General features: G+C 40.1%; 2 protein-coding genes across 10 annotated transcripts in view; one reads left to right on the plus strand and one right to left on the minus strand.

The window, feature by feature from the left end:
• LOC135167414 (lachesin) overlaps positions 1-13,551 on the plus strand; it is a 310,790-nt gene that overhangs the window by 101,350 nt on the left and 195,889 nt on the right. The window lies entirely within an intron of this gene.
• Positions 1-13,551, minus strand: part of LOC135167480 (uncharacterized) — a 47,620-nt gene that overhangs the window by 16,241 nt on the left and 17,828 nt on the right. The window contains exons 2-4 of the mRNA XM_064130725.1: positions 2,805-3,013; positions 2,316-2,451; positions 593-726 (exon numbers count right to left, since the gene is read on the minus strand). Coding sequence (XP_063986795.1) covers positions 593-726; positions 2,316-2,451; positions 2,805-3,013 — 479 coding nt within the window. The remainder of the gene's footprint in view (positions 1-592; positions 727-2,315; positions 2,452-2,804; positions 3,014-13,551) is intronic.

Here is a 13,551-nt window from a genome sequence, read left to right on the forward strand (position 1 = left end):
AAGCTTGAACCGAGGAATAGACTTTCTTATTTTTAGAGAAAATTGCTTGACGCAGGTAACTCTTTAAGAGCATCATACACCTGCATAGTGTGGTGCTTGTCATAGGTTCCCACTGCCAAATTAAGAAATTTCTCTTGAAACATAGAATTTTTCTCGTTTCCGTCTGCTGTATATACGTCGGCTCGTATAGGAAATGCGAAAATATAAACTCGGATCACGGAGGGAAGTAATTTTCCACGTGATGACGGTCGTGGGGAACGATCTTTTTGGAAAGAACGTGGAGAAGGTTTGCGCCGAGTCGAAGGAGCGAATGTATCCCAGACGGAGAAAAAAAAATAAGCGGAGCTCGATGAAGGGGTGTGGCAAATAGTGAAACTTTGGCGCACACGTTCATTAGATCGAAGTTTACCCGAGGGTAATCTTTTTCATCCGCGCCGAAAGTGGCCGAACGCTGCTAAAATTCAGAGGGGTCACGCAATTTGGTAGTAGGGATGATGAAACCATCAGGGTTGGAATGGTGAAATTGTTATAGGAACTGAGAGGTAAATATGGGGGATTGGAAGGTGGAGTTATTAGGCTTATGTGCATTTACCTCTATTGTGTTGAGCTTGAAAACAAATTCCACTGGGGGCTTAGATGGTGTAACACTGCAATTTGCTTTGAGCGTGTCTCCGGGATCATAACGGCTCCGTTCGGTAGAGATGACGGGTTTGCTCTTTGGCAGAGCTGAAACAGAATGATATCAGTGACTAAGTATAATTGCTGCGGGTAGATGAACGGCACATGTCAGGTGAATCTCCGATATGTAAATTTACAGCAGTAAAGGGATATCATCGTACCTGATTTTACAGTTAAAAATTCAAGATCTCCCAGATCATAGTCTACCAACTGTAATACTTTGACGTCCACATCGACAATATTGCTACTTTTATATAAAAATCACCACCAAATCTTTTACTCCAAATCGCTCTTGTACCTGATTGGTACCCACGTTTTTGTGATGACATCAGCAAAACTCCAAACGATAAAACATATCCTCCCTCAATAATTCACATACACACCGAATATTCCCACAAACTTCCATCGACATATATTCACCAACGAATATAGGCATAACCCCCTCGAAAATCTGTGTTACATCTGGAATTAAACTCATGATTTCAGAGGGCGAGAGGAGATCACGATGTGAAACTCAAGGTGATTGTTACATCTGAATATATTCATCCTCTATTCGCTACCCCTTCACCCCATATAGTATCGTGTACCAACTCACGTTTCCCTTTAGATTTCATACGTCGTTTAACGTACGAGTTTCACTCTAGTTTTCGGATGAAATTGTTCTGCAGTACTGCGAATCCCCTCGAAGCCTTGGAAATTCGTGAATTTCTCTCATTGCCAATCCACACTACTAAATGAACTTGCAATTCGCGGAACGATAGGACAATTAATCGAATCGGGTTACCAGTTAGCCTGGGTGATCGTGACCTTTGTGCCTCGAATATCCAAACGGCACACAACTCGAAATAGGTTTTCTCAATAAACGTATATCCAGAAGAAGAAAAAAAAAATATCGAAACAGTTAATTTTTTTTTCTCCGTTCTAGCACGTCCTTCCAAACTGAAACAGAGAATCCAATCGTTTTACGCAAATACCGATATACCTCAGGATCGGATTGAAAAGTAGGAACTAGTCACAGTAGTATATTCCCTCGTGGTTAATGCGGTCGATCGTCTCGATGTGGTAGCGTCACGAGAGAAATGAGAAAACTCGATGGGTTTCGTGATCCTTTGAGAAGCTTCTTGGCTTGTCTGTAACCCTTTTCAAACCTGCATGGGGTAGGGGGTGAAGAGCTACGGAGCCATGGCAACACAACCACAGGGCCCTTTATCAAGAAGCAGGTAATGTAATCTTTGGTGAGGATCAGGGTGAGGCAGACTCCAACGTGTCTTTTCCACTTTATTCTGTGTGGATAGGAATGGGGGTGGAAGGGAGAGGGAGGTTTCGTTATCGTTGCATGCTGATTAAAACTTTGTTGTTAGCGACAGCTTGGAGTTCCACTGATGACATTTATTGATGTTGACGGTTGATTAAGAGCGCAAAGTTGTACTCAATAGTTGTCGATCATTCTGAGCAAGTTAATGATGATTGATAGATTTGGGAAGAGTTTCGTCCACTCGAAATTGTGGTTAAATGATCGAATTATATTAAGCCTTTTCAATTTATTGAAAAGCTTCTATTTTGCTCTCATATTTTATGGTTTTATGTTATTCGGTGTAATAGGTCTCATGAAATACTGAACATTGAATATTACTCACATACAACTCGCAACTTTTTGATGCTTTCCTCTGTGGAAAATGTTGGTGCATCGGCCGTTACTTCACAGCTAAAATTCCCTGTCAGTCCATAATCTACATTCATGACAGTCACCTGCTCGTGATCGGAATTATCACGCTGAAATATGAAAAAGCAGAATAATCCACGTTAATCTCAGCACGATATAAATCAATTATTCATTTTTTTTTCAATCGTTCGGTATTGAAATTTTACGTGAATCAAATGCTACTGTATTTGCGATACTATTCATGAATTGTCACGGAGCTTACGCTGAAGCTGATTGCAAATAGTCCGGGGATGTTTGCGCAAATCGTGTGGCAAATAATGATTCACAGGTTTCGGTTTAAGTGCCACAGGTGCAAGTGGTGAATTGACAAACTCTATTTCATTCTCCGATAAACAATGTAATGTAATGTACGCTGAACAAAATTTTTTTTCACTCATTTAATGATGTACATGGTGATACTTACATGGACTGTTATTCCAGTTATATTGAATACTTTAATAGACGGTGTTTCTGACGGTGAGTAGCGATAAAATTCATGCTTTCCACGATACCACTTTACTGAATAGAGTGGTTCGTTCTCGCGTTCGTAATGACAACGTAGAGTTACTTCGTGACCACGTTCAACCACCTCCGGTATCATTTCCAGTCTCACATTCCGCAGGCTGCTTACACCTTTAAAGGAAGAAAATCGGTTTATTGTGGGTACAATGTGCATAAAAAAATATTTTCCTGCAAAGAGGAAATGGAATAAGTTTTTAGAGTTCGAAGGGTAGCCTGATAAGCCATTAGGTGTTAATTGACTGCAGGATTTACTTATGATTGACCCAGGTTATAAGATTTTTCGTTAGGACTCGCATTAGAACAGGGACTGATTTCCCTTCTCACTGTTCTCTTTCAGGACTTTCCTTTAAGTCAGACCCTCATTTCAATTAATGTTGCGATTCCATTTTTAATTGCGCAGCTTGAAAATTAACGCAGGGCGGTTTGAGGGAGGGCCGCTAATTGGATTGAATCAGATGCAGGGAATATCTCAAATCAATCGGGAATAAAGGGTTTTACATTTTTCTCCGAACGCCACTCATGCTCTCGATGATCCGATATCTGACGAGGTATTGAATACAAGAAGAACGCGATAGATAATGGAGGCCACCAGAATTCCAATGAATCGTGGATTTTTCATTCAAATTAGGTAACCGGCAGGCGCCTCATTTAGCTTTTCGTGATGCCGTTTAGCCGACAGTAAGGAAAAAAAAGATGAATCGCAAACAAATCCAACAGGCGACGATACATTAAGTCTAGTGTGCATCATTAGACCGATTTTACTCAGTCACAACGAATGTCGAGAGTTGCGAACGTCAGCGCGAAATTGCAATTCAGGGAAATGACTTCTCGTGGTATCCTCTCGGTAACGTCGGTTTTCCATTTTCCGCACGCTCTTTCACTCACCTTCTCTCTCTCTCTCTCTCTCTCTCTTGTATGCATCCCACTGTTCTCAACTCAACTGACTCCTCTAGCATCCAATACGTACGCGTTTCAAACTCAAACCACTTTGCCACCGCTAACGTGCGAGATTATTCCGCTCGTAGAGGCCTGGCTGACTCGCACTCGTATTATCGACATTGTCATGTTCGTTCAATATATGGCTAAGCCGAAAAGAATTGCAACTGTGATTGGAATTCTCAGCCAAGTTTTTTATTTTACCCTGTAGACTTTTTTCTCCTATTTTTCATACGTGTGATATGACAAATCGAACATGCTATTCACCCCAAAAGTAATGCATATTACTTGAGGTATTAATATTCATGGAATGTTACCTCAGCGGATATCAGGACGTTCAAATTATTCCGATAGCCACCAATTCTTCAATTGGGGTTTTCCATTTCATTTTGATTGGTAGTATTTCCTTAATTAGATCGGTAATTAAACTTGTTATGATTATGTCATCGTAGTCTGATCCAATTTCGGTAATAAGGAAAGACATCAGGATTAGATTTTGAATTAGGCGCTACTGCTCGATAAAAGGTTCATTGGTATTTTTCAAATTGTCGATAACTCTTGTTGAGAATATAAATGTTAACTGTGAAGTCGGCAACTTGTGATTCGAGTGAATGGTGGATCTCACCCAACTTTCAAAACAGTAGTTCACGAGAAAACTTCTCTGTTCCCCTATTACTCGTCTATTTTCCTAATCATTGAGACGATGGGTCCATTACCTATTTCTTGACGTCATCGAAATGTTCTCCAGAGATAGATATGGAAATTAAATTTATGCAGTCTTTGGAATAAGAAAGATGGAAGAATCCTGTATCGAGTTTCTCGAAGGCTGAAGACTCAGAGCACCTAATTGTATTCTTTTACTTTTCTCCCCTTTCAGAACTGACGTTACCGTATCCCGGGGACGTCAGTTTCTCCGTCGTTTCAGCGTTAATTTTTTCTCCTTCCGTCAATTGCCCCTCTCTACTCGAACAAGAGGAGAACAGAAAACATCAACGTTGCACTGGGTGAGGAGAAGGGAATAGGGATGAGTCTGGGAGAAAAGTGCGAAAGTTTTAATAGCTGCTCTTCCCTCAGTATTCTGAAATATACAGAGGAACCGGTCTATGAGATATTTTCCCGAGTCAACTCAACTTGTTGAAATTTTTTTTCTCGCCCTTCTTCCCTGATGAGCATTAAGAGAGAAAATTGAGGGGTCCGGAAATTAACGGAAACGAGAAATCTATGGCGAGAAAAAAAAAACAGGATAGACGCCATTTTCTGAGGCTATTATTGTTACAACATCTGGGTTAGTGAGAATTGCTGGTTAGATTGATCCTGATGAGACAAGTAATTGCAACCGCAAAACAAAAAGTTAAGAGGGCAATTAGACTGGTATTGTAACACCTCGGAAGTATGTGGAAACGATGTTGTCCTCTTCATTTATACTTCTCAGAATAATTGTACTATCACTTGATGCATTCATTCGTAACTTCCCCTCCTTTCATTATTTGCATCGTGCACAAACACATCTGTGTGAAGTTTCAAAGACACGAATTCACGATAGTTACTGAGGCTAGAATATAGCAGGTGCCTGGAACATAGTTTTACAACGCCCGCATCTGCGATGTCTCGGTGGAAACTACCCCATAAGTACTCTGCATATCCAAGCCTCATTATTTTCATGGGATTCGTGGGACAACAGGGAAGTTAAGTAACGAGTGAATATCAAAAACTTAATAGCGCATTCCTATTTACATGGGTCTGGGAGTATTTAGTTCCAGAAGTATTTTAAAATCGATGGAGAGATTTTTTGAGATGAGGGCACATCATGAGATGATCGTCATGGATTAGGATTTTTAATTCTAATGAGACTAAAAATTACCATTGAAACACTCCCTTCGCAGTTATGAAATGGGAAAAAAACGGACATTGATTCAATTGGCATAATAGTAGAATTCTAGATTAAGAAGTTTCTCATTAAGTGTGTCATCTCCCCAATATTTGATTGGGCTTCAATAAATCCCGGTGCCGGATTAGTAATTTATTCTGAAAACAGTAAAATGATCCATCAACCTGATCAGGTGCATTCAGTCCCTCATGATTACAACTTCTTAACTTTGTGCAATATGTACCTGATGCACGTCACCAAAATCCCCACTTTGGTAGGCACTCTCGTCCCCTTCTATCACCCATAATTTGTATGCAGCCCCATGAACACTGACGCTAGGTGTGAAGGAATATCACTGCCTCCCGCGCGATTGGAATACATATCGATTCACCGCGGCTATGGCAGGGTGTCGAGTGCTTGTGGACAAGAAATCATGTACTTTTTTATAGTTTTGATGGTACACGCTCTGAATGGAAACATATTTTACTGAGAAAAATAGCCTTGTCATCCTCAGTGCATCCTCCAATATTCTAATATCCAATAACACAGGAAAAAAATCCAGCGTCAGCAGTGTTGCGGGGAAATTCAATTCTCGCAGTTCATGAATATCAGAATCTTTACGATGCGTCATTTCGATGGCGATTTCGCAGAATTATAACTTCGGAAATTCAATAGAATGGAGATGTGTGAGGGAATGGCAGGGCTCACATTGTCTTGAGGGTCAAATGGGAGATATGGGATGAATGATTTTGAGGTTCATGAAGTTCTCAACGACCTGATAGAGATGTTGAGTGAAATGAATAGAACGTTCTCGTAATTTTTAGGTTCAAAGCGGAGGGGGAACGGAGTGATCACAAGGGTTAAACGAGATATACGTGCGATAATGACAGTACTGGGGGCTAAATGAAGATCTTAAAACTATCGGAAGAATCATAAAAATCGAATGAAGTTCAAATTTTCGATTATAAAAAATTTTTTATCGAAACTGGCGGCAACTGTCGACATTTAAAATATAAAAATATTTTGAGCTTCAATTAATGACTAGCCAATTACGATGATCAAGATCAATACAATATCTCTCAACCTTGGACTAGTCCAACCGTTAATCAATTTTCACCGCATTCATTCAAGCTCCAATTCAAACGCTTGTCAGACGCACTGTGATAGATAGTAATTCCATCGCCGCAGAACGAATGTGTCACTATATCATTGAAATTCAATTATTACGTGTCATCCATTCTCAGCGAGAGAAGAAATATCACCCTCACCCTAAACGCCATTCTCCTCAAAAACGCTTCCATCTTCCTAGGAAATTTTTCCTCCCCTCCCTTTTTCCATCGTTCAATCACCAAAACGGATTGATACGTTAGACATGATAAACCCGGAGGAACCTCGCAGCGAATTCGATGCTCATTCAAGTATGGATATTGCTCTTGCGAGACCATTGATACCGTAAGAATACTTGGAGTCCCCTCTTTCGCCAATGAAAAACTCAAACTTCCCTAGTCCACCCTCGGCTTTAACAAAATATACGATGATAAGTCCTCCGCAGGAATCTCAAAATCGTGAACGATCTTCGATGGATTCAGTGGCCCTCCGCTTGCGGTTATATACTCTATATGCATTTTTATGAAATTTCGGATCTTCCGTTGAAGATTATCCCTCTTCACTGGATCAGTTATTGATACAGGGAAAAATGTCATTTTCCGAATGATATGACTTTGAAACGGGGGCATATGAAGTAATAGAGCTGGATAAAACATCATTGACTCTGTCGGGGAAAGAATTGTCTGATAGAAATAAAATTACCCTCCTCTTCTATTAAAGTGTATCGTTACCGCGTTTCTGGCCAATAACTTAGTTAAAAATCAATCCATATTGATCAACTTTTAGTAGACTAAAATTTACCAGTGGTTCCAGAATTTTCATTGTTATCTGCATGCAATAGTAAGATAATTTTTTATCAGAAATATCACTTCGGGTTCTACTTGACTGATCATAGGAAAATGCAATAGTTTCACGTGGTTTAAGAGCAGAAACTAGTGGAGTACTGGAAGGTGGTATGAGTCATTTCAATCTGGGAGCCTCTCGTGGCATCCACTCTTCGATCCTTGTTTAGTTGCTCAACGCTTTAGTCCCCAGTTTCGTGAATATAGATATTTTCCTTGAGATGAAAATTTTCAACTCGTCTATTATGTCAAGGAGCCACTCATGCTTGAGTGGTGCAAAGAAATTGTACAAGACGAAATTGTGGATAAGGGTGAGGGAGGTATAACGGGTATACTTGGGTGATAATCCTCATTTGACCCCTAAGACGTTGTGATGATGTTCATGCAGCCCTCATCGTCCACCATTTCTTCTGGCTCAATTCATGGCACCCTCATGATTTCTTTCACGATGTTCATTTGATCCCTAAACCATTTTGATAATTTTCCCTCCACCCTTACGCACCCTACAACTTATCTGGTTTCGACTTTCGTCCTCCGAACCTCACGTGCACATACATGTATATCGATTAAAAGCCCGTCAACAGGATATACCAATCTCCCTGCTGAGTATGCAGTTCATTCAATTCTCTAACAAGCAAAACTTCACGCTGATTTATTGAATTACATGAACAAATGTCAACCTTTCACACTGACTACTGCTCTCACAAACCAATAGCCACGTTGAGAATCGACGGTGAATAACCGCCATTATTATTTCTCGGCTGGTGTCGCACCGACACGCGTTCACCTGTTTTATGTCGAGCCTTTTGTCTTAGTTCTCTCGAATAAAAAAATAAAAGTAAACCACATGGTCGAGTGAAAGAAAACGAGGAGAGGGAAAAATTGCGCATGGCCAAGCTTCACTGGCGGTGCAGTCATGCTTAACAATTATCCGTTCTCCTGAGTCTACGATACAAGAATACCCATTTATGCATCATGGGCTTTTGTACGCTGATCGCTGGCCGTTTACGTGGGAATATGTCGACTAGTGGTGGAGCATGGAATATATTATATTGAAATATAGCTTAAAATCATTTCTTCCGAATTTTTTTGTTGAAAATTCATGGGTTTTGCTATTTATGATTTAAGAGTCATTCTCTAACCCGTGTTCTCATTAGTGCGGTTATTTTATTCTTATATTTGAAGATCTCAGAGCTCCCTCTGAACTTCATTTAGTCAAATTTTCTGGGGGAAAATCATGTAACTCAGACAACATACAAAAATATATAACCGAGTAACTTTGATTAGATACGGTGCAGTTCAATGCATGAAAGTTCTGGGAAATTTAGCAAATGCAGTCACTGAAGCTAAAAGTTTTCTCAATTTTGCTACCGGTTTCATATATTAATATTCAACAAATATTCGTTCCCTTCAATATTGTGAAAATGTTCAATCAATTTGACATACAGGAAACTGCGATGAGTGAATTGGGAGCAGTGAGAACTGCGGAAAAGTCCACAAACTTGAAAAACTCGGAGGGACCGAGTGTCGCCGCAGGGCGGAAAAAAAAATAGGGAACAGTTGCAGGCTGTCTCTGGGTCATTCAACCTCATGCAGTTGAATGTACAAATGCACGCGGCTGTATGCCACTGATGAGTAAATGAGACTAGCTAATGCACACGGTAATTTCCCGGTCTTTGTGTATCGAGTCTGTTTGCCATGTTTGTGAGTGGAAGCTGTTTGCAGTGATCAATTAATTTCTTTCTGGCATCAATTGCTGTTGGGGAGATTCTTACACTCGAGTGGACATGTTCGTTAAATTTTTAGTTACACTAGTGCTTCGCAACGTCTATCAAAAAATTCATTTCATTAAAGTTGGATTGAGATTCAACGTGACGGTAGCTCTGGTGCTATTCAGCAGTTCTATAGAGTTATTCATTGAAAAATAATATGTGCGAGAATGAATAGACAATGAATACTATTCAATGAAGGTTTAAAAAATATTCGCATACTCCGCAGTAAATCTGAAACATTCAATGAATTCATTCAACTGTTTTTCAATTATTTTTGTCAATGGAAAATATTGCGTTGCATCTGAATCTAAAATCTCCCAAGCCAAGCCTGCAGCGAGCTAATCGCAAGATAGAATTTTCCCTAGGGCTCTGGTGAAATGGATTATCAACGAGATTCTGCAGAATCGTCCAGCCCCTATTCTCTCCCAGGTTTTAATATATCTCTAGCCTCGTCACTCTGACCTGTGATAAAGTGCAAATTCCAACCGACGATGAGCAAAAGGAAAGCGCTTGTTCCCGGCCGCTTGGTTTTAGCTATGATTAACGTTCGCGGGTACAGCCGGAGCATATTCATACAATCTTCCAAGTACTCTGCTTTTACCAATGAAATCCATGTCCTCATTGATCTTCTCTCATCGTGAGCCACCACACAGTGTTGGTGGGAAGATGGTCAACCACCGATACGTGACCCAAATGGTGAATCTCTGCGATTATCTGGATTAAAATTACATGCCTACAAGTGTAGCATGAAATGTAATTTTGATTTGCAACTAGAGTTGTTCTCAAACCGATCATAATATTTGATGATTAATCCTTCTCGTAATTTAAATTTTACTGTATTCGGTTAATGGAATTTTTATTTTTCATGGATACGGATACAATCGGTAGATAGTGGATACGTGATAAAACATTCAAAGCTTCCATTTGCACAATTCTAATGCGTCCAAAAGCACAAAAACAACGAAATTACTATTAAAAACTCCCGAGGAAATATTTTAATTTGTGAATATTAGTTTATAAATTTTTTTTCGGCGGTTCATCACTTGTAATATTTTACAATCGTTCTACATATATCTCCTCTTGAACCCATGAATTCACCTATTGGACATTCACCCGCCGGACGAATTCTAATTCTGAATATTTTCCCGACAATAGACATGCCTTGACGTTATTTATATGCCATCCACCATATGGTGGCATGCGGTGCGGGCTCTACCCTTTCTTTGTGTGATCTCATCATCCTTTTGTAGATATACAAACTTTGAATGCCATGAACGCATCACAAGTGAGAACACTTTTGCTACCGCGCGTAACGAGGACAGTACAAAGCGCGGAGAGGGATCTGGGTGAAGTGAACAAGCGTAAGTGAGAGGTTACCAAGTTGTTGGTTGTATATGACAACTCGTCGTCAACTTCTCGCTACGGAGATGACACTCCTGCTTTGCCTCGGGTTATTTTATTTTTTTTTAGGTGAATTCAAATTTTTGTGAACTTCAACAAATGAGAGGGAGTTTTTTCGTTTTATGTTGCAAGACATGGTTCCTCGTTGAGAGATTTAAAAATAGTTTTTCAACGATCTGAGGGAAAGAAAGTTGTCAATTAGTAATTATAGTGATGCCATGACGTATCAGGGAGAGGATAAAATTTTAGGTGGACAATAGACTGTTAGAAAGTGTCGAAATCGGTTTATTTTATGCCAACTTTCTTACTAATTGATTAAAAATTCCTCAAGTCAAACGAATTTTTATTACGCGCGGCAAAATTATTATTAGATAACAATCTCCTAGCATTTCAAATAGATCAGATATTCATTTAAGACAAAGATAGAAATTCATCTTTAATCTGTCCAGTAAAAATTAATGTTTATTTTCCGGGTGTCTCCCCATTACTGTCCCTCGATCTCATTTAAATAGACTCACTCGTCTTTTTCCATTCACCATATGTTCATTGTCCGTAAATCCTTAAATCAATCCCGTTATTAAATAATTTTCCCTCAAAAAAAAATAATTCTACATTACCCTCGCGCCCTCAGAATTTCCAGAAGTATTCGGTCTCAAACAGGATATGATCCAGTTGTTGATCCAATACTTGAAGCTTGGCACATGCCACCTGGGGCCACTTCGCACATTCAGCTACTCGCGCCCTTCGAACAATACGTGAAATTCAACTCCGCAGTTAGCGGCAACAGTTTCCCATTGGCAATTTTCAATTTCGAGTTAGGGACTAGTGCCGCTTACACACACACACACACCTACACACCCACCCTCACACACAGCCAAGCATTTTCCAACTTCTGGTGCTCATAGATCTCCACCCAAGTCCGTTCAATGGCACATCCGCCAGCGATAGAGAACAATTCGTCTTCCCCCGGCAGCAGTACCGAATCGTTTTTCTAGTCGCTGCGTATAAACTGCATACTTTTTAGTTGAAAAAAAAAACCAGATCGAGAGCCAGTATCAAAGAACTTTCAGACGAATGCTTCATGACAAAAAACTCGAATTTTCAATTGAAATGAACGCTTCGTTGTCTCCAGTCATTCGAAAGTTATAGCTCGAATATTCAACTCTTTCATTACTATTTTTTTTCTCGTTGTCTTGTGATGGTTTTTATATTTTTCTCTACAAACACAAGTTACGCATTGTTCATTCTGTGTGTGCCAGAGAGAAGCTTCGGTAGCTGGTATCGCGCTGATTCCCTCCCTCCCCCTGTTCTTTATTCTCCCTTCACCCCGTCCGATCGTATTTCTCGGTTGATCTAGGATTATGGCAAGAAGAGCCCAACGAACGAATTCGATTCGCAGTTGTACGGAGAAAATCCCAGTGGCGAGAGAAGGCAATCGCATCAGTGCCTTTAACGTACCTCATTCTCCTCTGGATTCATTTTTTTTTCTCGTATTCCCTTCGCTCCTCTCGTTTTACTATCAAGCCCTTCGACGTTGAGGCCCATCGTCTTCTTGATGCTTCCACCGGTGAACGATGCACCGATGGCGTTTCTATCAGAGAAATGCGGGGATTTTCCTGTCGGATCTGTCTCACGATCTTGAAACTAGTCTGGGCTCGAAGAAACATCTCAGTTTCACATTTGGATAAGAGGGATTTTGCTTTTTTTTGAATAGTCTCCCGATGGTTTCTAGCGGAACACCTTTGAAGCGATTTCGGTCGCTTTGAATTTTGAGTGAGCGAGCGATACTGCAGGCGCGAAGTTTAATGAGACATTTTTATTGATCAGTAACAGTGATTGAAAAGTCGCTGAGGTTGTTGATATCGTATTGACTGAGGACTGGGACAAAATGGACTGGATTGCAATTAAAAAATAGCATGTGAACAACTTTGAGTAGACGAATAATTATTAAAAAAATTAAGAGCAACGTTCTAACAATGTATATGTTATACCGTAAAGTACTGCGTGTTATTTCGAAAAATAATTCATATAAGAATCAAAGAACATGTGCTAGATACATTGGGGTAGTTTAACTCTTGCCAGCGTCCATTGAATTCAAGAGATGACATTCGTTTCATCGCAAACGGAGTCCCAATTTTTTTATCCTGCTTCGTCGAATTGAGAATTCTCGTGCCTCGCATGAAAATTTTTACCTCCAGAAATATGAAAGAACAAAGGAGAAAAAAAAACACAAAGTGGAGGAAAGAGTTTGTCTTACGGGAGAGTTGGCAGTCTGTTCAGCAATCCAGCTCGTTTCACATCGTTTTCACCACTCGTGTCCCGGCGGAAGCATGCGCTATGAAATAGTTTAATGGGGGTCTCGGGTAAAGCGTCGGCTACGTGTTTTATGAATACTCCATGAGGTAATTCCTCCGGCCGTCCATATCCAATAGGTGTTGGAATATCGGGGGTAAATGGGGGGCTGAAAAAATTTATCAGCGTGACCAGCAGTTGAGAGAGCGAAATCGCCGAATATATTTTAACGTTTTCTATTCAAGGTGAAGAATGGAATTGTGAAAATTCAAGGTGTCGGCGAAATTCCCGGTGGGATATTTCGTAAAATTAGAGATCTTCGGTGTTTTCTTTGACGAGCGAAGAGAAATATTGTCCTTGTCAAGCATAATTATTCGGTAATGTCATCAAAATATCTGATCGATTCCGTTGAGAGCTTTGAATTGATTGATA

The sequence above is a fragment of the Diachasmimorpha longicaudata genome, chromosome 1 (genome assembly GCF_034640455.1).
Source record: "Diachasmimorpha longicaudata isolate KC_UGA_2023 chromosome 1, iyDiaLong2, whole genome shotgun sequence".
NCBI classification, from domain to species: Eukaryota; Metazoa; Arthropoda; class Insecta; order Hymenoptera; family Braconidae; genus Diachasmimorpha; species Diachasmimorpha longicaudata.